Source organism: Bombus fervidus, chromosome 5 (assembly GCF_041682495.2).
Source record: "Bombus fervidus isolate BK054 chromosome 5, iyBomFerv1, whole genome shotgun sequence".
Lineage (NCBI taxonomy): Eukaryota > Metazoa > Arthropoda > Insecta > Hymenoptera > Apidae > Bombus > Bombus fervidus.
Genome location: NC_091521.1, coordinates 13334651 through 13360900, shown reverse-complemented (window position 1 = coordinate 13360900; position 26250 = coordinate 13334651). Strand labels below are relative to the sequence as shown.

The 26250-nt window shown below is 39.0% G+C and overlaps 2 protein-coding genes across 13 annotated transcripts in view; one reads left to right on the top strand and one right to left on the bottom strand.

The window, feature by feature from the left end:
• Positions 1–33: 33 nt before the first annotated feature.
• Positions 34–2631, bottom strand: LOC139987080 (protein FAM8A1). Of its 4 annotated transcripts, none has more exons than XM_072002956.1 (6): positions 2507–2631; positions 1509–1753; positions 1260–1406; positions 896–1016; positions 698–821; positions 34–638 (listed from the first exon to the last, which is right to left on the bottom strand). In XM_072002956.1, exons 2-6 carry the CDS (start codon positions 1708–1710, stop codon positions 300–302), a joined length of 933 nt encoding a protein of 310 aa, XP_071859057.1. In that variant the 5' UTR covers positions 1711–1753; positions 2507–2631; the 3' UTR covers positions 34–299. The 4 variants fall into 4 exon arrangements, with proteins under 4 accessions (XP_071859057.1, XP_071859058.1, XP_071859055.1 ...); XM_072002957.1 differs by having other exon boundaries at positions 1509–1714; positions 2507–2624; XM_072002954.1 differs by lacking the exon at positions 2507–2631 and adding an exon at positions 2329–2369 and having other exon boundaries at positions 1509–1714.
• Positions 2632–2698: 67 nt separating this feature from the next.
• The window catches only part of Krz (beta-arrestin protein kurtz), a 28029-nt gene continuing 4477 nt past the window's right edge, over positions 2699–26250 (top strand). For 2 of the 9 annotated variants that reach the window (XM_072002933.1, XM_072002935.1), the window contains exons 1-8: positions 16463–16647; positions 17907–18120; positions 18499–18871; positions 19391–19684; positions 20714–20851; positions 22645–22788; positions 25761–25847; positions 26061–26207. In XM_072002933.1, coding sequence (XP_071859034.1) covers positions 16639–16647; positions 17907–18120; positions 18499–18871; positions 19391–19684; positions 20714–20851; positions 22645–22788; positions 25761–25847; positions 26061–26207 — 1406 coding nt within the window. In that variant the 5' untranslated portion in view covers positions 16463–16638. The other 7 variants (XM_072002937.1, XM_072002936.1, XM_072002939.1 and 4 more) reach the window with 7 other exon arrangements.

Genomic DNA, 26250 nt, shown 5'->3' with positions numbered 1-26250 from the left:
GTCATATGTGTGGGGATTCAAAAAGCTTGAAAATAAATTACAAAATGTTTTATTAATAACTGTGTTAGATAAAATCTGTATAATCTCAATGGTATAAGTCTCAAGATAATTAAGTTTTGTTTCTCGAACAATTGGTAAATTTATGTTATCCAGAAACTGTAAGATTTCTCGCAATACATCTAGAAAAGTACTTCGTAGTATTGCGATAATCGATTTGTTTAGTTGAACGTTTATATACATATTAGATACGCTTGTGCACACACGATATATACAATGTAGGTATAATTTGTTTGATGTTTTTATTGTTGATGAAGTCTATTATTATTATTGTTCCTATGAGGATCTTCAACCACAATGCAATCAGAAACTATGTCATAAAAACTTCTGTTAAAATCGTAGGCAAAAGAGGAAAAGAATATAGGAAATAAAAATACTAAAATTAGATTCTTCACAATTGATCTTTTAAGTGCTAGTGGTAAACCTATATCTATTCCTGGTGAAACAAATACAACCTCAGGATTAAGAGGTCTATCAACAGGTGTAATACTACGGCACTGAACTACCTTTAATCCCATCAGGAATTTTCCAGGTGTTGCACCACCAATACTACCATTTACACCATGTTGAAGCCAAAATGCCTAAAAAAATGTTTTCATTAAGCATTACTTGTATTATTTTCTATCAATAATATACATACCTCGAAAATGCACACTACTACACGATGAATTATTTCTAGTATTAATATGCCATATTTCATTTCCAAAGTTATTTTATAATCAACTTTCAAGTTTATTCGTACCAAGTCTAGATCATCTATATCTCTAAAATAAGATAGAATGATGGCAAGTCAAAAAAAAGATGAAACTATAAAGAAAAAAGGATTAATCATACATACATGAAATCGAAAACATCAATAGCAATGAAAGTAATGGAAAACTTCAAAAGAAATAACACTATTGTATCTATAAATTCTGCTGCAAATCTCTTCCATATTGGAGCTATACGGTATTGAAATCCTGAAAAAATCGTTTCCTTAAATCTTAATGGAGAAGATAATCATGACATTAGATGATACAGATGAAAATGTATGTTTCAAAAATACTGCATTATGCGTAGCTATTTTAAGACACATAAATCAGACAAACATTTTGAAAACAATTATATAAAATGCAATACTTTTGTAATAAAAGCACATATAGTACTAGCTGAACCTCTGTTAGAATGTGATGGACACAGGAGATATCGTTATGACCTTCTACCTTCAGCTCCACGATGCTGGAACGGAGGTCCTACATGATCTTGCGGCCTTCTTTGTATGACTGGATCGTTTTCCTGGTCATTCGTGTCAACAATTAACCTATGTGTATTTGCTACATTTGATACTTGTGATGAGAATGATGGTACACCTATAATTATTCTATTTTATAGAATAATTTTGCTACATTGAGAATTCATAGTAACTTGTAAATTACATGCTTCATGAGATGACAGCAATGTGATAATCTTACCAGATGATGGATTTATTATTTGTCCAGACATTAAATAATACGGAAACATTGCAGCCATGTTTTGCCAAGCATAGGCTTCATGTAACCATTTTTCTAATTTTTTAAAATATTCCAAACGTTCTTCAGCAGCTATCATTCGTAGTTGGTCTTTATTTTCGCTGGATTTATCCTCTTTTGTATCTTCATTTTTGTCACCTGCCATATTGCTGTTTCGTAAAAACGTATCAAATAGAAATATTATCAACCTGCTCGAAACAATAATTTTGTTTTAATATTATATAGTACGGTCCAAGTCGGTTTGTTTAAAAGTAACAAATAATAATGCTCGGTAATTATCATTAAGAATAATTTATATTCACACGAAATATTAATTTTCGCACGCAAAATAGCAGACTAACATTAAAAATAGTGAAAAGTCAATCCACAACATCAACAATAAATAGATGAAACAATTATACGCTTACTTTACACGTAATTCTCGCTCTTTATATTGGAGAAAGATAGTCTCGAATAAAATTTTGCGTATTTGCTTAAAGCTGACGTGTATAATAACAAATATATGATTATTGATTTTTTAAAAATTCACTAGTAATGTCATAAAAATATTATCGTAACAATATTACATGATCCTTAACGTATTTTCTTCTTAAATTTAACGCTCAAAGAATCGTTAAGAAATTGTTATTGACAAATATTTATCTCGTCCAATTGAATTCATCAACATGTTATAACTAAATAAAAATGCAGTCGTATAAATGCTACTATGAGATGCTTTGTATATGAATCAAAATGAAAGGTTATAAATATGTAAAACGCATACAATTGTGACCTATTAAAACATTTCATTTATAAAAATGCATCTTTAAAGAAACAACTGAACTGAACAAGTTACAAAATCGAGCATAACCTATATAAGAGAATCCTAATAAACGCAATACTTTTATTCGATGAATATAAATTATAGAGAAAATTCGTATAGAAAAAGAAAATATGAACACCTTGATCACGAGAAGCCGGAGAGACGAAACGTAGGAAATGAAAAATACCGAAAGAAATAAAAAGTTACTACTCGCTGGCAGAACTGAATTGCGGGAACTAAAAACTCTAGTATGCTTCCCAAACCAGGTGGCAGTGTGCGGTAGTTCGCATTGCGGCGCTAGCTTCTCAGGGCATGACGTACTCGAAGCATTCGTGCAGTAATCACGGTCAGAGAACGTTTCTGACGACTCGCCTCTTTCAGTATTTCGCGTTTACGAAATAAATAAGAACGTAACGGATAGGTGTCGTGAAGCAGTGTGTCGTGCTGATTAGCTGTGTTCAATTATAGGCGTTAAGAGTGACAGTTTGATCTTGTCTTGAACAGGGTGTGGGCCACGACGCCAGAAGAAACATTTAGGTAAGATCATCTTAACTTTGATCGTGTAATAACATTTTCCTTGGTTATATTACCGAGCACTTAACCGGAAGGTAATATATACGTAAGATAACTAACAATTTTTCGGAAAACACGGTATTTTTCGTAGAAAAATCGAGTTACGGTGATTCCTCAGTCACGCGTCAATTCAATGGAATGTCGCGCTAGAATTCTGAGAATATAAGCGGTGAGTTACAATGAAAAATCGAATCTCCCTCTTCCACCGACGCTGTAAACAATTACTTAAACGCGGCACACATTTCTCATTGTCTTGAAAACCGGTATTTGACCGTTGTTAGCATATTATTCACCAATGAAGAGTATCGATGAGTTAGACTAGCGTGTGAAGATCGAAAATTCGATTTAGTTCCAATTCTAAAGCAGAGGTTAAGTTATAGTTGAAAATAACCTCTCAAATCCTACACCTTTATCAAATACATTAACATGAAACATACGCGATGTTCCAAATCGGAACACGCAGCGTAGAATATAACCGCAGAGAATATTAAAAAGCATAAGTTCGATTGAAACTCTATGATTACGAAAAGCAATTCGTGATCCACGTGCTGTGCGAGTTGCGTGCGTGTACTCTAGCAAGGAATAAAAAAAAAAAACTGTTGGTAAACGAGGCTGACAAACATCTAGATACACGCGTGATGTTGCGTCAATATTTCAGGACAAATCGACCGAATAAAATTTAACCGGCGATGTTGTGGATCACTTAAATCCCCTCTCGTGGGTTAGAATAAATGCAGTTTTCCATCGATCCGTTTTTAGTAGATACTCTATGGCTATATCTCGTGGGAATCTTCTTGATACCTATTATGGAAACGCGTTGCTCCTGATGGAGTGTGCCGCGTTACAAAATGGAGTACAGAAAAAAGGGAAAAGAAACGATTGAGGAAAGGAAAGATACGAAACGATATATGAAAAAAAAAAAAAAACGTTGGTTGATTTGGTAGAATGCGTACGAATAAAAGATAAAGCTTTCCCCCAAATCACGCATGAGGTGAACGGCCGCAGGCATACTGAATCTCATTCACTCGTCGTAAGCACCTTTACGTTTTCGGAACCGGTTGAGCCGAATTTATGGGAAAATGGCCGAGCACCGTGGGAGCCTGTACGTCTTGTGCCGCTTTTCTCAGTCTGCTATCGCTCGTTCTTTTAATCTGAGCCGGTCGAACGCGGACAACGTCGCGGCATACCCCATCGCATACTAATTTCGCGGCGTCCCGGTCAAATTAAATGCGCTTCTACACGCGACACGTTTCCGGTTCCGCCGACATTTCGACAGCTCTGCCAGTGTCATTAAAAACTATCGTCGGTAAAAGGTTCCTGTTTTATTCTTTTAACAAATGTATTTCTTTATATTTTGAAAGTAAGCACACGAATTTCGATTACATTAACTTAAATTCCGTTAAAACGTTAAGTGTAGTTGTTTCTTATACCTTCCTGTCTTTTTCGAATTATCGATCGATGAAAATCGGGGAATTTTCGCCGTTTGATCAATGTGTTTCTCGATAACCACTGTTTCCGTTGATTGAGTTCTCTGGCGTAGGGGAAGCTCACGATAACGCAAATTGCCCTACTCGATCATGCAATAACGCTAGCGGCTTGCAGCAACATTCCAAATCTCCTAATCCACTGTATACGGAAACATAAATAAATGTGGTGACTCGATTAAAAATTGTAAACGGAAAAGGATATGTAACGTAAAATTTTGTTATGATAGATGTGCGCAAGATAATAGCACTACATAAATTTCTACATTACTACGTGTAAAGATAAATACTTTATCATTGATCATTCAATCTGTGTCATAAAGTTGATACAACCGGAGGTTTGAGATAAAATATTTCCTTTCCTTTCGCTGCTGTATTTGATTCGTATTTTAATATCTTTTCTATAAATGAATTTCGAGTTTAATCACGCGGGTTTAATTTTTCGAACGTTATCGGTCGCGACAATATATTCTTCACCATATTGCCAGTGAAACTGCAGTTATTTGTGATCATCGATTATTAATAATCATTACGGAGAAACAATGACGGTTTCCATTCTACCAGTGCAATCGAATCGTAAATTAATATTTCCATAGTTTCATACAATTTACAGACAGACGTTGCTCTTCACCGACCTAATATAAGTAATCTGTCCGCGTGTAATTTATTCGCGTTGATTATAAATCGGTAGATTGCAAATGTATCCCCGAGGAAAGCTTAAATCCCCGAGGAGTCGCATATACGCGAGTTGCTGCGCGCCAATTTTAATGGAACTTTGTAAAGCAGATACAGAATCGAAAGATATCCGACGAACGTTCAGTTGTTTCCATAATACTCGATGAATTTTGCTTCTCACGGAATTTTGCTTCCCCGTTGAATTCCTGGTTGCAATCGTGTCTCGACAGAAGGTTTCCAGCCACATAGTTTCTCGTTCCTTATAACAAAGGGAAGCAACGCCACAGACGGTCTTTTCTCTCGTCGAAATTCCAAGGATTCCGTTCTCGATTTTCAGCCGTCGCATTCCCGCCAATTTTGCCACTGTACAGAGACTCGCCTCCGCAATTCGATTCACGCAAAAGTATCGCGGATCGTCCGTTGTGATCGATGCACGATTGCTATCGGGAACAATGGGTTTCGTGGACTTCCGCCAGAGTGAAACGCATACGCCCAACGATTTACAATGGCCAGGCAATGGGGTTTCGAATCGAACGCTCTCGTATAGAATTGGTGAAGTGACGAATCTAAAAATCCTTTTTATCGCGTACATTGAATTTCGACGACCAGTTTAGGATACCCGCATGAAACTAAGCGATCGATGGTCTAATTAATTAGCGAAAATGTGATTCTGGTTAGTTCTGCAAGAGTGGTTTCGTGTCGTGGATGGGTTAATTAGATCCTATCTATGGGAAATTCTAAAGAACGAACAGAGCGAAGGTTATAAGAGGTCTGACTGTTCTTCTCTTTATTCTCCATTTCGAAAGCTCCATGCCGCGATCGCATCGTTGATATTCTATGTACATGCCAACTGCAAGATTCACAAGCAAGTAAACAATATGTGCTTGCGAGTAAAAAATACACTATCGATCAGATTTGATACCTACATTGCATTTGGAATTGACGCAAAGTTCTGTTTTTTTATAGCATTAAAATATCAAAACGTAAGGAAAACTATATGATGTTTAATGCGTCGAAAGTGAAGCTTCTCTATCGATGACTAGAGTAATTTCGCTAACGGCGTCGTTCTATAAACTGATTTCCACTGAAATTCCGTGCGTGTGAATAGCGGCACAGATGAGCTCTTCGTCCTTTCCACGAATAGAGCCGGATGAAATCTGGTTTCAAGGCGTGGAAACTCCAATTTTTGCCTAGTTGCGCAGAAAATGTCATCGGCAGGTTCAATGGAAACGAGATCATCTATTTTAGTATAGCAATATCCCAACTTATTTCTGTAGGATTGTTTTATTACGAAGATTGAACGTCAGTGTGGATTTTTCGATAGCATAAAACGCGCAATTAACTCGCTGACATATTACAGAATGTTAAATAAACAACATATAAAATGACGATATCGACAAGATAAGAGTATCAATTTTAAAAAAGAAACAGATAAAGCATCGATATTTCACCCATACGCAGATGTTTTTTCGTTTTACGAAATAGCAAAGAGATATTTTCTTCTGGTTTACGATCTAAACATTCTGAACATCGCGCGGAAAATTTCCATTTTAACGCATGTAACGGTAATTCCTGAATTACAGTTTCTCGATATCCTCTAATATTTGTCCAGTATTCGTGGAAAGTCTTGCAAAATATTCTTAAGTTTTACGCAGTATGCGTGATATAATATCGTCTTATGGTCAGTCGATCCTCTGTTTGTTTTAGAAACAAATATATCGCGATACGTAATGTATCGATTAAGTAAATGGAACAGATAACAAACTCAGCTTTGTACCGTGATATAACGCAAGAACATCGTGAACAGATCTGTAATTACAGCGGTAATGAAGCATGTCTTAAAATGCACTGTGACTGATCAAAATAATAATTCGAGTCTCCTTCGATTAGCGTGATCAATGAAGCGCATTAAGCATTACGTAAACTATGATAAATTAGATTTATAGTGCCGTAACTATGCTTGAAATTCTGTAGAAAATTTCAAAGTTCAAAGTTCGCTAACGTCACGTTTTGATAAGGAAATTCCGATTCCGCGAATAAGATAAAGAAAGACGAAGCTGGTAATCCGGACTTCCCGACGAATCAACATCCTATTTCTGAATCAATCGTGGTAATCTTGGCGTCGGAATGAATTTACGATATCCGCAAACGGGATAAAGTTTTCGTTTTAAAAACGATCAAGTCTGATTAACAGACAGCTGCTTTTTATTCCAAGTGACCGACATTTCTGAAATACCAATCAATCAACATGAATCATACGCTTCACGATGCAGATCGGCATTCTCGTGCCAGTGAAACAGTATCTGGAAATCGACGTGCATCTCGAAGGATGCACGGGTCGACGATTACGCATACAATGGACTTTCGATCCTATTGTGCGATCGCGATTTCCTCGGTTCGTCATCGATCACTGATAGAGATGGTAGAGACGTAGCAAGAAGTGTATTTAGTAAAGAGCAACGGAGATATTATTTCGTTGATGTATTTCAATTCCGAAACGTTGGTTCGGCGGAAAAAGGTTTGAACACTTGACGATCTATGACGAAAATTAATGGTAAAAAGAAGTGGGAGCGACATTTGAAGTTGCCGATACCAATGGCGAAATTACAGTCTGTGAAATAAAACTTCTTATAAAGCGTGGTTAGTTACGCCAAGGGGTAGATGCTCTCTAGAAAAGAGTTCCGCTTTCAGACAGCTTTATCAGTTAGCCCATACCGATCAATATCCGAAACAATCTCGAGTACTTAATCACATGCTTGATATATTACGATACTCGGCGATAGAAACAGCGAAAGATAACATAAATAAGATGAACAATATCCTAATTACAAGATACTTTCCTTCAAGATTAGTTCGTTCGACATTCAAATTAATTAACTCGTCTTATCGAATAGTGTGATCATCAACGTATGGTCGGATTAAATCCGCACATAACTATTCTAGCTAATGTTTGCTCTGCCTGGAAGATGATGATGATCGCGTAGAAACACGCGTGCGCGCAAAATACCACGGAACATCGTAATCTACGGCAAATAAAACTAGGCGTTCTGTTATCGTACTACGATTCGAAGATGTTTGACTCGAAATAAAATTTATTCATTGGTTGTGCAAAGTCTCACGATATCTATGGTTATCTATTTCGACGGTAATACTGAGACTGATCACGATCGCGAATTACGAACTGCTTATTCAGCACGAATCTCGCATCGAGAAATTGATCGACTTTCCTAGGGTTGTTCCGTCGTTCTGAGATCCACTCGACATTTATTCTCGCTAAAAGATTTCTTATAATTCGGTCTATAGATCGAGAATGGCAAATTGTTTATTGATTTTCTTTTTTCTAATTACTTTATATATCTTTTATGGCAAATATATGAATAGAAATCACGCGAAATACGACGAAAATTTGATTAGGTATTTTGTGGAATTTATCGGTGTTGTTAAATCATCATTTAATAACGAGTATCGTAACACGGTATTTATAGAAATAACTATCTTTTCCTTTAGGATTGTAATGCTAGTTCTGAGGCAAAGATAATCTATGCAATAGCAAGACACCACGTATTGCCATTCTATTTTCCTAATTGAAAGGGCTATCGAGCTGCAGCGTAATATCTTCGATTCCTTCGCGTTCCGCTTCATTATTTGCATTGCCACGCGTCCATCCGCAGAAATTCATTAAAAAGATTCACGTACCTGCATAAACGCAAATCGTGTGAAGTAACAGCTGGAAGGCGAATTCGTCATTTATCGTTATTAATCGAATCTATTTGCATGTCCGTTTCACGGAACCAACCCCGCCATTAATTTCCGGAACGTTTGCATAGCCCTTTCAGAGATTTTACTTCTTCGATATCATTGTACAAGCCATGTACTATAGACTTATAATAAACGTGGATAAAGTAAAAATGATCTGTGACAAATTTTAATTTATCCCATTGATGTAATTTGTAAAATATCTGAGGAGTGGAACGAAAAGTCCAAAGTTACGAGCAATATTCCTCAAATATTACGTTGTTCTTCGCTTGACGTCGTAAAGTTTTAATGAAAAATCCAAGGGAAACGGGCCACGTGATTCGAGGCAAACGACTAAGGGTGACTCCCCATACGGCTGTGAATTCCAAAGGAAAGAAGCGATCCTACTATCATTTCGTTTTACGACGACTCTTCTTCATTACCCTGGTTCGAATTCGTAGAACGAGGGTTTAAGGGCTAGTTTCGGGACTTCTATGAGAAAAAGTGATCAAGCAAATGTTTCGTTTCATCCCTTCGTAATTAAACTTCTATAGAGATAATACACTGCTAAGAGATAAAAACATTAAAGGAGGGATAAACTTTCTCTTTGAAGAAAATAAGTTGAGGACAAGCGAATTTCTTTCAGTAAAGAAGGGAAGCTTATTGAATCTTTCTGAATCTTGAGACTTTCTGTCTCACTTATAACCTCGTTTTTATACGTCTCTTTAAACCACGCCAAAAGTTGAATTGAAAGTTTCTTACGCTTTACACGTGATTATTGAGCATATAATGAAAAGACATATAATTTTTTGATATAAGAAAGAAAGAAAAGTGAAAGTTTTGTGAACCGACGAAATAAGAGGTGAAACGATCGTAGGTTTTGAGCGCTCCCTCGCGTTTTTCTATTCCTTCAGGCGTGAACGAGCTGGCAGCATAATTCCATCTTAATTAATTGCACTGCCTTTCACGAGCCCCATCCGGTACTGACGAACCTTCCGGTCAGATTGACGATCGCCTTTCGGTCTACTGACTCCTTGAATAAAGCACGCCGGGCACGGAAACAGGTGGTAGGCTGACAGAGGATGATGAACGGTACGCAACCGAGTGTAGCTGAAGCAACCGCGCGAAAACTTCATCTGAAATCTGGCAAAAATGTGAAACACCATACCTGTCGGCTGTTGCTCTTCTGATGTGACATGTAGCGATAAAAAGCAATCTGTTACGCTCCTTAAATGTATGGAAATTTTATGATGAAAGAAAACGCAGCAAGAATCGTTATTAATCTACCCAAGAAAAACATAACGAAAATTAAAATGAAAATATACAAAAATTACAGACGAGGTGAATCTCTTTTTTCGTTTTCAATTGAAAACAACGAACAAGCTCAATGAAATTTAATGAAGCATTAAGATGAAAAAGGATGTGTCAGTAGAATAACACCTGCAACGTGACGTGTTGCATTTTTATTCGCTCGAGTTTTTCCAGCGATGTAAGATGGGAAAAACCATTCGTGACTTGTGCACTTATTTGCAATGTAAAATTCATCGGTGTGTCGGTTGCAGCAAGCGCAGGGAAATTATTTGTTAAATGTTGTGATTTTTCATACGTTCCGGTGAAACGTGATTCCTCCACGAATCGTTGACATAAACCCCGTTGCTGGAAGGACCGGGTCGCGACTTTCGATCGCGGAATTTGCTGTTTCTCTCTCCCAGACAGCCACGAGCTCGCATCAATTAACCCAGTTTCTTTTTCACGCCAGCAACGATGCTGCTTCTGCGCAAAATACCGCTACCAGATCGAAATTTTCGATGTTGAAATTTTAAAGAGAGACTGGTCGACGAATTCGATGATAGAAAAAGTAAGTTTGTCTTTGTTCTACGTAAATATTCGACGTTAGACAGACTCACTTACGACAGCTGAAGTCCGACGTGAGGTAACACGTTCAGACAAACTGTCTAGCATAGTTACCAGAAAACGTCACCTTTCCCATATCGTGACAAGAATCTTAGCATAAAGATCTGTTACAAACTTTAGGATGCATGATGTTGTATCGATATACGCACTAACATGAAGTTCAACTATATATCAGAACCGTAGTAAATCCTTGGAAAAAGTCTCGAATTTCAATGAAGTTAAAGCTTACCTGATAGAACGAATTCCTAGATTAAAACACAAAGTAACGATAACGATTAACATCGACTCTACATAAAAGTTCCACGTTCAATAATATTTGAATCAAGATTGAAGAATACTTCGTATGACCAGAATTAAAATATCGAATTCTCAGATTCTCAGAATTCTATGAAATCGCTCGACTATAATAGTCGATTATATTTTGGTAAATGTAAATAAAAAAAACAGTACAATTAATTTTGCGAAGATTAAGCAACGACGTTGTCCGAGAAAATTAATTGAACCTAGTCACGTGAGACTGGTGCCTTTACCGAGTGAATACTACCATTACGTTGGAAATTATAAAAGTTTCTCAAGGAAAAACAAGCTAACTGCACGGTGTTCTCCACGCGAACATGATGGCGGGTGGAAATTTTAATAGACGACCGAAAATAACCATGCATAACGAACCGGTATTCCAGTCGCGGCGTGTTTAACGTTCAAAACTGCTGTTAAGATTCCTGGAAGCATTCCCGATGTCGGTATAACGAGCATACTTCTTTCTGCGTCACGGTGAAAAGCGACTCGTGAAAAGTATAAATCGCGAATGCTGCTCAAGAAACGTTTCTTTTTTTATCTTTGCGAATCGAACGGAGAAAGGTATTGATCACTTTCGATATCCGTGAGAACGACATTCGCACGAACGGCTACGCGATTCCGCGATCGTTCGAAGGCGAATTTCTGTGTCACGATCACGAGTAATCCGGATACGCGTGCACAGGTCTGATACATTCTTCAGTCATCGAATACCTACTAATTCAAGGCCGGTCGGTTCGCACAGCCAGAGGTCCTTGATCGGTTTTGCAATGATCGCACGTATCCGTGAAAGCGAATTTGCGCACTGGATGCTTTTTCACGGGTACCATTGTATCTAAAGATTCATTCATGATGATATTCTTAAGATACTTAGCCTTATATTATTCTACGAATTGAAGTGCAAAAACTTCAAAACACGAGCATGCCATTTGATAAAAGATACGTGGTATCAGAAAAAAAATTCACAAGCATCTTCTTCTCAATCTAGCCTAACGTTACACACCCTAAACGTCCAATAAAAGTTGCTGACCTTAGTCGTCCAATCGATCCAGTGATAGCTTGCAACCTTGCACACCGTCAAGTAACTTATGCTGGTTATCAGGCGTACGCAAACAAATTTCCAATAAAGAAAGTTTCTATCCGGTTTTCTGCGAGTCTCGAGCTGACATACAACGATAGAAAAAGGGGTGACGAAGAATTAAAACCTCTATATGGAAATCATTTTGCTGTGAACGGTGACCTGTTGACCTGATCACCAAAGTGCGGCGATGCACCGCGTTTCTCTCGTGTAAACTGTGCATTCCTAACCTTTAGAACACGGAAAAGTTCTGTGGAATTCGTCGCAGCAATTGGGGCGTATTGTTGAGAATGGACAAAGAGAGTTGTTGCGTTGGTGGAAGCAGTGATAAGTTGATGTGACGCGAGGATATTCAAAACGATTAAGAAGAGAATTCAGACTAGAATTCAGTTACTTTTATATTTCTTTTAATAAAATCGCTAGAAACGTGTACTCGTTTCATTCGCGAGAATGTTAAAATGTAATGGATGAAAAATATACATAGGTATCATCTGGATCGTATAAAACCAACCAGTTTCAGAAGTTAGTTTTCGTTAGTATCATTGCGTTATCTCACGTTATCGGTTTCTAACGATTAATTTAAGCACAGCAGATGACAAATTACCGAGCAGATAAATAGTATAAATAACAGTAACCAGCGTAGGATGGCGTGTAAGATTAAACGAGGTGAGAATAACAAGATGTTAAGAAACAAAGTATTATGCAACAATGTATAATTTTTTTCGCAACACCAATCGTAATAAATAAGGAATTTAAATGCGTGTCTTAACAAACGAGCAGCTGAATCTTATGAATGAATAAGCATTGACGTTGAAACGATGCGATGCATTAACCTTCCTTAATTATTTTCAAGATTCTTTCGTAGTACATTGCTGAATATTTTTAGAAACATAGTCGTTTCTAACGATCGATCGATTTGATACGTATTATTGAATGAAACAGATAATATAATACTTGCGTTATTGCCTCACGTTACAACGTAATAAATCGTTTGTATGCTGGAAGAAGCCAAACAGTGTCATTCTCGAGTATAGGTAGATACGTATAGGTAGTTAGCTGAAGTTCAAGTAACCTATAAAAAGTTGCGTTTATAATTAATAACATGCTCGTTTACCTTGACCCGCGAAGATTGGAAACGCGGCTAAATAAATCGTTTATGATTTTGAGGATTCATAAACGCTCGTTCTTCTTTTACTTCTTTTTCTTTTTATGCTCGATTCATCATCGACACAAATAACAGTTGTGTTTACGCGGTACGTTGCACGGAAATTGCGCGTTCAAATATTGATAGTATGAAAATTGATTAAAATACGCGGAAATAATAAAGTTTGGTATAAGCTAAAACTGTTTGGTTAGATGCGTTTACATGGCCTTTAGATATTTAATTACTGCAGATCAGTCGACGCAGTATCGATCCAATGCTGAGACGCCCTCCCTGACAATTTCAAATTTCTCGTTCAACGAGATAAACGAACGTAAAAATAAAACAGTATATATGGCCAGATGACAAAAATCTAAGAGCTACGAATACCAAATATCGTGGACGTTTTGGTCGAAATGTATTTATTCTTCATGGAAATGTTATAAATATCATAGTTTTTAGTGAATCTTTTTCGTGTTTCGTTGTTAGAAATACAATTAGGCAATTTTCGGTTTAACTAGCCGTGGAATTTGTAAACTTGTTCGTCGAAGCTTTAATAAAGTTATCTAGTCTGCTCCGTAACGCTTAGCAAGTTGCTGCGCTTGCCACGCAGTTTAAACGACCACGTTCCGCCCTTTGTGTATCGTCGCATAGGTACATGCAAATACGCATGCATGTTCCTCATAATAACTAATAAATTCTGCAATTTAGTATGCCGGGACGTCTATTACCTCTTTGCGCCCTCGTTCGGTGCACGTGCACACAGTATCATCGAGATCGTGATGTAAATTTGCGGCGTCAAAGCGAAGGAAAAACTTTTAGACCAAAAATTGCGATATTAACGCGTAATTTTCCTGTTTTTTTTTTTCCGAAGCGCGCGTGATGCGCTCGTATCTTTTCAATTCGTCCACGTTACGCTTCGATAAATAACTCGCTGCTAATTGTGACGCATCTGGCAACAGAATTTGTTATATCAAACGCAACAAAGGAAACAGCGATTTAATGTAACTCGGCGCGGTATAATTAAATTCTAGAGGTTCGGACAACTTTTGTTCTGAAAAAATCTCGCCTCTGATAATTCTGCAAACCTTTTAAAATCACAGCGAAAAATGGAGATAAGGAAGAGATTACAGAAATTATTCAACAGATAGTCGCGAACTCGATCACTTTCACGAATGATTTCGTTTCAAGGATTGTAGAACATGATGATGATAGAAATATGTTTCGAGCGTTCCCACGTGAAGCATGCTCAAGTTGATTGCTTCGGTTGCTCGGTCACGTTTACAAGTTCGCTTCAGGTATGATGAATTTATGCTCGTGACGTAATTAGTATGAACTCGTACGAGCGTGTCATTCGAAAATGACACTTGGCCCGCTGGATTTCCATCATTTATGCGGATTGAGCGAACGCAATTACGTGATTACAACATGCGAAATTGGTTACAGTTAAGTGACGTACCAAAATTGCAGACGGACGTGTATCGCAAATTGGGAAAAAGTTCCATTACGGTTCTAATGCGTTCCGAAAAATATAAATATGTACGCGTACAGCGTCTGTACGTTCTACCGTTAAATTTACAACTTGCTTTTCAGCTTGATTTATGTTTGAAAGCAACGAACTATTTTTAAGTTCGAGTCCAAGTACATCTCGCGTGGAAATCGTGATTAAGAATAGAAAATCCATTTTGTCGCTCGCGTGAAGACCGGTTCACGAATTCTCTTTTGTTTCTGTTCGACGGTAACCTCTATCGATTTTATATCGATTAAAAGAACACCGTTCTCCCTTTTCGGGAAATACTTCAAAAATCTGTCCGTTCGTGGAGGGTCCAAACGTTTCAAAGGCTTTCAAAGCAAAATATTTTTTTCAGAATGGAAATGGAACGTTGAACCATGGTGAAATTGATTTTGCCTCGATTGGTAATCGAGTGAAACTGATGGCTTATCGGTTTTGTTGGTTTTCCAGCGCCAGCGACGTTCACGTTTTTCCGCTCGGCACTAATCTCGTTTCTGTCGCGAGCTCCAGTTGCTCGTCTATTGAATTGTGCAGCGACCTTAAAGAAGAAGAGATTCTCCTCCCTGTCACCTTTACCGAGATTTCACGATATCTTAACGTTTCACTTGAATTTTCCTATAATTTACAAGCTTTCGATGCATGATCCTTCCATAGGTAACGATCTTTTTAAAACTAAAACAATTGAATTGTCCCGTGTCAGTAAGGCGAGTATGCGATGAATAACACAAATGAAATTATTCTATCCTTCGAAACGCGATCAGGTCTAAGCGTCAGGACGTCGTCAGCTGAAAAGCACAATTCTGATGGTTTGGTTATCGATGTTAAACAGCTACGTTCCATTTTCTGACGTCTGTTGCGTCAGAAACACGTAACGTGTATACGGTTAGTCCTTTACATCGGTCACGTGCTATAGAATGTGTTTGAATCAACGGTCGTTTAATCCTACCTAGTCTTAAATTTATCATGCGATTGTACCGTAATAATCTTCCGTCGAGTGGCTGGAAAGCTGAAACGCATGCACCAAGTTCGTCGCAAATTCTTGATTCCCGTATTAATTCATTTTCATTCCCGATCTACGTAGTATTTCTATTCTGTTTGTATTTTATACGTCTAACGGTTCGCTAAAGAACTAAAATCACGAATACCATCATATTACTATATATCCTTCGAATATTATTCCGTTATTAAACTTCCCACGTTACGACATACGAAAGAGCTGGAATGGTAATGAAATACCAAACAGCGTCGGAATAACGATTTCTGTTTCCTGGAAAAGCGAATATTCATCGTTGCGATTTACGACAGCATCCTTACGTGGATCGTAACAGTCACGGACTCTATTCTCTATATGCTCGCATGCACCAACGAGCACAGATCGTTCTTTAGATCGCGTTAAGAATTACACGAGCGTCGATTGAAATTGACATCCATTTGTCAAGGCCCGTCTAGTCTGTGCTCGACGCTCACCAGGATTGCAGGGTTCGTTACTGAAAACCTACTATTCTAGCGATCTTGGCGCTTGGTCCATTTCTCCGTTTACTATCAAATCCGCGAACAGTGAATAGTGGTGCTTTAGAAAATAAAGCGGCCGATCGCTATTGCGCGAACGCAAGTCATGTTAGTGAGTTATACGAGAATCAACATATTCGATAGCAGATTCGTGGAACGTGAAATCAGCTAAAGTGAGTAGCTGACAATCGAATTATTCGATGATTTCGACGGAGTGTTCATTCTGAAAAACGACTAGTCAGTCGCGTTCTCGCGATTAGATTATTGTTTATCGCGCTGGCGTAGCGACTTCTTGCCGGATAAAAGAAGAACCGTGAAAGCACCTGCGTAGAAAACAAGCACAGTACCACCAAATATGGCAAAGGTGAAGACACCTACTTTTACGAGCACGTTCTGCCAGCTAATGCACACACGAATCATTAATTACGATAAGCGCCATTGCTTAATATTATCATCGCGTCGATTTATCGTGCCAATTCATCGGATCTTTCTTCAAATCGAATCGCGATACTTTCAAAGTTCATTGTTATCTGAACTTGAAACTTCAAAATGTCTCGTCATTAACAGTCACGATCACGTCTTTCGGATTATCGGTCGGTTGTTTAGCGCGTCTTTTAACGCTACCGACAATGCTGTTGCTCAAGACTTTTCAGACTTAAAATCCTCCTTAGACTATTCGAGTTCGTTAAGCTTCTTAAATCTATAGCAAGAGTTCTCGGAAACTTCGAAAGTTGCCAATTGTCTATATCGATAATGTCTCAACGAATTCGAAACGTCATGTCGAATCGCTTAGCGATTTGCCAAGAAAGAAGAATCAAAATTTTGTCTCAGACGTAATGAAAGTCGTGCCAAAAGTTTGTCAATTCGTCGAAGATTTGCTGGGCGGAAAGGTATCGTTATTTTGACTGGTTCTTCGTCAAGAAGAACAAACAAAATACATCATCTATATTCTCTTTTGATAGCAACTGTTTTTTTTAACTTTCTTCTTCTCTCTTCGCCTTTCTCTTTCTCCTCTATCTCTGGCCGTTTTCTTTGACGATGGCTCGATCAAAGAGCTGTTTTACGCGCGCATACGTGCGCCGTTCTCAAAGAACGATGACGAACGTCCTTTTTGGCGTGCATTACAGTATGCACTGGCTTTGTCGATTCACAATGCGTGCGAGTTGCGTGTTGAAGCACAGGGGAATGTCAGTGCCGTACAAGAGTACCGAGACTTGAAAACGACGGCTATACTTCTGAAAATTTGCCAGCACCGAGTTCTCGTTCCTAGAGAACGATAAGAGATATTGAGATGCAAGTTTACGAAGGTTAGAACGACTTTCGCAATTATAAAATAGATCGTGACTGGTGGACAAACAATAGTACTCGTAAATCGATCGAGGATGTTGAATTGTAAATGTTAGGCAAGCGTGACAAATTTTAGTTTTAGAATTTTAAAGGATAGTACTTTGGTCCTAGTCTGTATTTGAAAAACTTGCGTCAAACTTTCTACGAGTCGAAGAAACGTAAAATTTATAATTCCGACTTGGAGCAATTTCTTCCCAATCGATGTTACAGAATATCCTATGATCTAATGCTTTTGAGATTTTTTTATCCTTAATGTTCGATTTTTTTCATTTGCAGTGGGATAGTTCGGAATCCGAGTATTCGGAGTCTGAGGAGTCAAATGAGTTAGGGGCCATCGTAAGCCCCGATACCTGCGCGATGGACACTGTGGACAGTACCAGCAAGCGGCAAGCTACTCGTGTCTTCAAGAAGTCCAGCGTCAATGGAAAGATCGCGGTATATCTTGGGAAAAGAGATTTCGTCGATCACATAACTCACGTCGATCCTATCGGTAAGACACAGAGACCCTTGTTGAGCTGTAAGGTTTCAAAGCACTTAGATTGTTTCTTCTTCGTACCTGATAATCATCATTAGCCATCTACCTGTTGAGTCACTAAAGCGATCGATGTTATTTCTCCCTCGAACATGGAACATTGTCTGAAATAGAGAAACATCGGTATGTTTAGCGTATTGTTCTATCTGTTTAACGTTGATCCGATTATTCGAGTGTAGCTATTTGCAGCTATTTAACAGTGAAACATGGTTAACATAGCTTGAAAGGCTGCTAACGGCGAAGATTGGAAAATTCGATTTACTTAAACGACCAGTTAATCTTGAACGTCAAGGCCACTTAAGCCTGTGCTCATCGATCGCTGTTCGATCGTTACAGACGGGGTCGTGCTGATTGACCCAGACTACGTGAAGGATCGCAAGGTCTTTGGCCATGTTCTAGCCGCGTTCAAGTACGGCAGGGAGGATCTAGATGTTCTAGGATTGACGTTTCGCAAAGACCTCTATTTAGACGCCGAACAAATCTATCCGGTGGTACCTGGTGCCAAGCAGAGAAAGCTGACACGGTTGCAGGAGAAGCTGATTAAGAAATTAGGAAGCAACGCATATCCGTTTTACTTCGAACTTCCGCCTCATTGTCCTGCATCAGTAACGCTACAACCAGCACCCTGCGAAACTGGAAAACCATGCGGCGTCGACTACGAATTAAAAGCATTCGTAGGTGAGACGCTGGACGACAAACCGCAGAAACGGTACGAGCCTCGATTATCGCGATCGTCAGGAGAACGTTTACGGCCACGCGATTTCTCTACCCTCGCTTCTAAATCGATTTTTAGCCGACATGGGACTGACCGTCGACGTGCTCGTTTCTTTTATCCCTTTTGCGGTGGAACGTTTCAACAGACACGAATACCATGTAAATACGTTTCGCAATGTATTATCTGTGGCTGCTTTCTTACGATGAAGATAGATATACGTGCCTTTTCGAAGAAATTGATTCATTGTTAAAGAAATGTATCGTAGTTAGTTTTATATAACAAAGAAGCGAGATATTTTCTCAGTTTGATATCAATTCCATCGAAATATCGTTTAATTTTTGAACTGTTTCAAAGGAAAATAGTAAACTAGTAAATAACCATACAAATCTTGTCACCTCGTATAACAGAATTTTCGAAATCTCGTTATTTATTGTACGACTCGAGCCGCAGAGTATCGCAGCGTGGGTTAACGGTTTGCAAGCCGGTTGACAGCAATGAATCATCATGTTGTAGAAGCTCGGTGCGACTGGCCATACGGAAGATTATGTACGCGCCGTCGAAACAAGGCGAACAACCTTCCGTCGAGGTGAGCAAAGAGTTCGTTATGTCGCCGAACAAGCTTCACTTGGAGGCGTCACTAGACAAGGAGTTATACCATCACGGTGAGAATATTGCCGTGAACGTGCACATAGCAAACAGCAGCAACCGGACGGTAAAAAGGATCAAAGTGTCCGTGAGGCAATTCGCGGACATTTGTCTGTTTTCCACCGCGCAGTACAAGTGCACGGTCGCCGAGGCAGAGAGCGAGTGAGTATCATTCATTGCACGCCATTCTTCTCCATGAACATGCGTCACAACGCGAAACATATTCGCTGTGAAAGTATGGCAACAAATGGATCCATATGCAACGTTACGAACGAAAGTTGAGACGCAAGTTGTAAATACGTTTGCACTGATAGTCGTATTGTCTGCCAACTGATGAAACAATCTCGTTATTATGTGGTGACACGGTCATTCATAGGAGAAATTTTACTCATAACTTCAAGATTTATTTTGATGCGAGAATTAGAGTTTACGTTCCCATGTTTACGGTGATTATTATTAGAATTCTCGAATAAAACTATTTATTGCCTAGTTTTCACAACAATTCTCCGACGCGCCTGTTAGCGCGAAGACCACGTAACCGCAATAGTTGAACAAATTTCTGTTAGACGAAACTAAGTCTCGTGTTTGGTCACGATTGACGTCGATAGACTGCTCGAAGACGTTTTATGTTTCGAGCTGTTCGATGTCCTTAAATAGCAACCAGCTGGTCTATATACCACCGCGTCGTAGTCACTGTGAAATTTACGAGTAACACATACTGCGGCGTGACCAGGCACGAGCTACTCAAGATCTATCGACGCAGATGCAGGAAGATATAAATTACATTGCGTTCGGATAAATTTCAACGGTACGCGCGAATTTATGTCGCATGTGATAATTCGTATCAACGATGCCTTGTACTGGTTTCTGCGCGTCCCTTATCGGAGAAATACGAATTTCCAGTCTAATTGTATCCATCGTAAAATAAATCTTAAAATACAAGATTTCTCACTTCCTAATTACGATAGGGTTACAAAAATTGACTCGGACGTTTGTCTTTCTTCGAAAATGATCGATAACAGAATTGGAGGTACAACTTTCGATAAAAGTAAAAGAAAGGAGAGATGCACTGCACAAGACTGTTTCGATTAATATTAACGATAGGTGTGTACTTATACGTAGCGAAACGCGATAAATGTCGAAAGGAATTGTAACATGACGAAACGGAAAATAAAATGATTGCACTGGCAGTATAGGGGTATCGCCAGGATTCACTCTGAGCAAGGTCTTTTCTCTAAAACCAACGCTTGCTGACAACAAAGACAAGCGAGGTCTTGCTCTAGACGGCCAACTTAAGCACGAGGACACCAATCTCGCATCTAGTACAATGTGAGTGTTCAAACATCGGTCGGCTACCATTTTCCTCCGAAGCGAACGTTCGCGGCTGAAGACTGGAAACGGGCCAAATAATTCTGGAAAACTTTCGCCAATAGCTTGCCTGAGATTTACTTCAAAGTTTGGTATCGATTACGGGGATCGCGTGTTATCGGTTTAAAAAGTAATAAATAGTCTGGAATATTAAATATTTTTCGTGGTTAGCTTCTAACTTTAAAGAAGCGGGGGTGTATTTCCGTATTACGTTACACCTTTCTCAGTAATCGATACTCGAAATAATCTGTCAGTAAACGAACAAGCTGTTTCAGGCCTTAACTTTTAATTATTTAAACAGCAGATACGCGATAATAAAGTAATTATATATGCATCGGAATATATTTAATTTGCGTCAAAGCCTGTTTGCAGTCTTCGCGGACGATCATACCGTTAAAAATCGAAGTACGATATTGTATGGGAATACTATTTCAAAGTGGAATGCCAGTATTTTCCTTCGTGGCCTTTTTGCTGGAGACTTTTTATGAATATGGAATTCCATCGGTGGTGGTCTATTTTGCTGTACAGGGGACACGTTCCTCTTTCTCCATTTCTCTATCTCTCTAACCCTTTCCTAACCTTTCGTTTTTACTTTATTTTCTGTTATCTCCACGTCTGTGTCTTTCCACAAATAATACGTTGATCGATCGAAATATCCATTCTTTCTTTCTTTCTTGCTCTTCTTTTCCCCCCTGTATATCCATGTAGTCTGTATTGCAGTGTGACGCACAAGCTGAAGTTTCGCGTTTCATACACACAGAAAAATGTATTCATTCGCGAGTATAGTGAAAATCGTCATAGTCCGCGTGTCACGTAGCTTATTACCGTTGCCCTGTCTCTGTCGAGATTGAAGTATCGCTTGCCTCTCGTGACCGAGCTTTCAAATTATGGAATCTTTCGCTATATCGAAGCTCGAGGGTAGCAGTTCTATATCGTTCTGATGATGCTACACGTCACTGGAGAGTCACCGAGAGTCGCTTTTGCGATATTGAAGTACATCTCCGTGTCGCGCACATAGTCGCTGTTGCGTTCGAACTTCTCCTATTTCCGATCTTTTCGAACTACTGCTTGTCCTCATATTATTTACGAGTTTCGTTGCCTTCTGTCGAATAAGAAAAAGTAGAATCTGTGTTATAAGTTTTGCAAGGGTTCGTCGGTATTTTTCAAAGCTCAGTTTCAAAGCCACGTCTACGATCAAAAGAGAGAGGATTGGTAGGCAGCTTGTTCGTGTATCTCGAGCAAACGTCAGGCTCGATGTAATCAAATTTAAATATCAAATGCAATTATTTGCACGTCACGATTCCAATCAACCAGATAGGAAAGAACGTAATTCATAGATTATTTCCATCGAATGTTTAGCAATTTGCCATCGATTATATTTGGACGGATTAAATAATGATAATTCTTAAATTACTCTTGAAGATACACACCTAAATCAACGCGTCTAATTTTATCTGACTACCAATCGTGTATCGATCTAGACATGTACGATCGAGTCGACGATCGAGTCGACGATTTCAACGAGGATGTCAACGCCTAATGTTGCTCGCAAGCAGTTTGAGAAACAAGTCAGTGTCGCATTCTTTGACAAAGCGTCGTAAGACAAACGAGAAACGCGTAGACTCAAAGTACCTCGCAGAAACCAATTTCGCGCACGGTTATCAGCGAATTTTTTACTCCGGAATTTCGATTGATCCGGATATATTAGGCTTCGTGGCACGTTTACCTTCACTCTTCTGCTACATGTTTATCAGGGAGGGGTGCCTAGTGGGGCCAGGTTTCACGCTGAGCAAAGTGTTCTCTCTGAAACCGCTTCTCGCCAACAACAAAGATAAATGGGGGCTTGCCCTCGATGGCCAGATCAAAGACGAGGACACCAATCTGGCGTCCAGCACCCTGTAAGAAAACCGCTGCTTGTCCATGGACAACACATGCCTGAATATATACGTATATATATACAGGACTGCTCAAAAGTTTGGGTGACGAGCTACTTAAATTTTCTGCTTTCTTATCTCGTAATTCCAATATTATATTTTAAACGTCGTTTCGTCATTTTAAGCAGCATTGCGTAGTTCTATGTATTTCTGCTTAAGATATTTAGTTCGTTTCATCGGATACTATCGTATTCTCCTTCATTTAAGTCTATCCTTTGACAATGCCAATCTACCCAAGCTTTTGATCGGTACTGATTGTACGTGCCTCTGTTTCTTTCTCTTTCTCTCTCTCTCTTTCTCTTTCTCTCTCTTTTTCTATTTCTATGAGCGTCATGAAGGACTGATCACGCGTGCAATCACGACTTCTCTATTCACAAAGCTGCCTGTGCCCAAAATCATGAATACGCGCCGACGTGTTTCGGTATTTTTATATTTTATTGAAGGAATAAAGATTTTTCGTTTAATTTGAAACACACAGAAAGGAAAAGTTACGTTTTATCTTTGAACTACCATTCGCATCATTCAGCTTTCAACGGCAAGCATTAAAAGGCTTGGATCCTGTCCCTTTTGTCTTTTTATGTTTCAGACGCGATGAGAACCTTAAATTGAACAGCTGGGCTGCGTTTTATCTGTCTCATTTTACCTTTCCCTTTGAAGCTCGCTTCGCAAGACTCGTGTAGCATTCGTGGCTCGAGCTTGCCGGTTCTTAATGTAAACCGTGTTTATTATTTGTAAACCAGCGTTCCGTAAGCATTGCAGTTAGTTAGTAGCTCCATCAGTGTCTTACAGCTGTCATCACTGATTGGCGATTAATCCCTGACAGAGTTGGTGAATGATATTTTTTCAAATCGATAGAACCATTTGCATATATAGTTTACAATTCTTTGTTGTTCAGATAATTTGATTTTCTACGCGATAAAATACGAGACTTCGAATTATCGTTCCGGAAAAGAAAAGGCGAAATAGTATCCTTTTCTTTCCGACTTTCTGCTATCTCCGATCATGTTTCTTTCGATACCGGTGCACTGAAAATAATTGGAAGCTCAACAACTTTCAAATTAGGACAAAATATTGCCATGTTATATATACGAGATTTTACGATCCTGCTATCGAGCTTGCGTGTTGGTTCGACGATACTTTCAATCATTCTGTACGTTATGTTTTGCTCGATCGAAAATAGCGATGCGTTGCCTACTCGCTTTCATCATATACGCGCGCGTCTTCCGCTCCCGAGTTATATATTCAGAAACGAAACGTACGTTTTTCTTTCGTATTCCGGATTGATTCGATCGCGTTGCACCCTCCTTTGCTTCACATAAAATCTACTATCGTCTTGCAGAGCCCCTAACTTTCTTTTCATAAAAACGCTGTAATTATACCTCGCGTTTCTCGCTTTGAACCAAACGGAATAAAATTCTCGCACCGTTAGAAAATACACGCACGAGACTCCCATTAGTTTCGAAACTCGACAGCAGAAATTTTTGCGTAATTTTAATTGCAGAAGCGTACGAAAAAAATTTCATCTCGAAAATATTTTGCTTCGTTGAAAAATTAAAAACTATTTAACGTACTTCACACTCGACTTTTGATATTGCAACTTAAGGAAACCTTAAAAGTAGCAAACGACGTAGCAAGAAATCGCTGAACGAAGAGCACTTGTTCCATTATGTCAAGTACTTGAGAAGGTACTTTCCAACCTTTAAATAATGTAATACCTTTTATTGAACGCGAGCCTTCGGTGCAACGATTAATGACTCTCGATGTCTCCTTTGTTTTTTCTTTCCGTATATCTAATCTTTTATTCGAAAAAAAGATTGGCTTCGTTCGATGCACTTTATCCTTTACAATTTTGATTTAAAAGATAGATCGTAAATTCGACGATTTACAACCTGAAATTACAGTGTGCATCGCGCAGAAAGAGCAAACTGCGCCTTCCTGTCAAATAATTGCATCTGCATTGTTATTTTCGATAAGCTAATGAAGACGCAACGTGACGATAATTACACGTAATTATGCAAATAATCGTGGGCAATTCGCAATAATGGCCAACCATCACTTTACAGAACAACAGGCGAGAAGTCGTGAACAGCATCGTGCCTGTTCTATCGTGCTCTATCGTGTTTTCGATGATTTCCCTCTGTGAGAAATGAGTTGGCTGATTGGCGATGTAGCGGACTGGTACCTTTTAGTACAGATCGCGGGATGAGACTTAGGCGTTGCGTTTAGCTGCTTCATTAGAGCATTAGTATGTATTTTTCAACACGATCTCGTGTACGTTGCAACCGGAAGCAAATATACTTGGTTGGTTGAATCGATCATGAATCGTAGATTCGACGAAATTTCCAACTTAAGACGCTAGAAACGCATTAGAGAATCGATTTTGCTTCGTCGACACTGCTGCAAATCCTGAACACTGTCATTAGTGAAAATACGTAACGAAGACTAACGAATGAGTGCGGTGGGAGCTAAACGCTTTCGAATGTTTGCTTCGGATCTTTGTAATCTTGAAACAACTTTCGATGCTTCGATCATTCTATGCAACTCTGTGTTATAGTCTTACTTCAACCGCACTATTCGCATCAAACCGTACGAACTCCAGACGTGTAAGCAGTCATGCTTGAAAACGAAATCGATACCCTGTCCCCCCGCTTCTTCTTGTCTGAATGATCGTTTCGCACTTACTACTTTGAGACTGCATGATACTTTGCTCGTTCTGAAATCTTCCTTTACGACTTCAACATACTAAGACTAATCCTATCCCGTCTACTACCTGTACGATATTCTCGCGCTATTGTTCGTTAGAATATTCCTTCGAGCTAAATGTTTACTGCTTTTTGGTGAATTCAAGCTGCTCCGTTAACTACGCATGTTCGGTTTGATAAAAATCTGCAGCCAAAAGATTACTAGAAATTGACGTACTTCGTACCGTTTCGCAGTGTGGTGGATCCCTCGCAACGTGAGAATCTTGGAATTATCGTCCAGTACAAAGTGAAAGTAAAGCTCTGCCTTGGACCTCTTGGAGGGTAAGTTCAAACGAAAGAAATTCGTTTTGACGACAAACTGGTTTGGAGAAACGTAACAGGCAACCAGAAGATCAGAGTAGTCCCCGCTATCTTTGATATTTCTCCAATCCAACGTTGTCGCAATTAATATCAATTTATATCAATGTACGTATTCGTAACGCGAGCCCGAGTCGTCAGGAAATGAACGGAGAATTTAATTTATGTTGTTAACAGCGAATTAGTGGCGGAACTGCCGTTCATCTTGATGCATCCGAAACCGGAAGAAGAGGAACCAATGCCACCCACTGCACGGCCTAGTCCGACGCATAAGGCAGATGGAGGCGAGATACCGCATGACACGAATCTGATTCAATTGGACACGTACGTGATCAATATTTCAATAACGATTTGGTGCTATTCTCGT

Coding starts and splice junctions, on each gene's coding strand:
- LOC139987080 (XM_072002954.1), bottom strand. CDS start 2,354: ATGAAATGTTTTAATAGGTCACAATT. Junction 1,017..1,259: donor CCAGCATCGTGGAGCTGAAG/GTAGAAGGTCAT, acceptor CGATTTTTTCAG/GATTTCAATACCGTATAGCT. Junction 822..895: donor ATTGATGTTTTCGATTTCAT/GTATGTATGATT, acceptor ATCTTATTTTAG/AGATATAGATGATCTAGACT.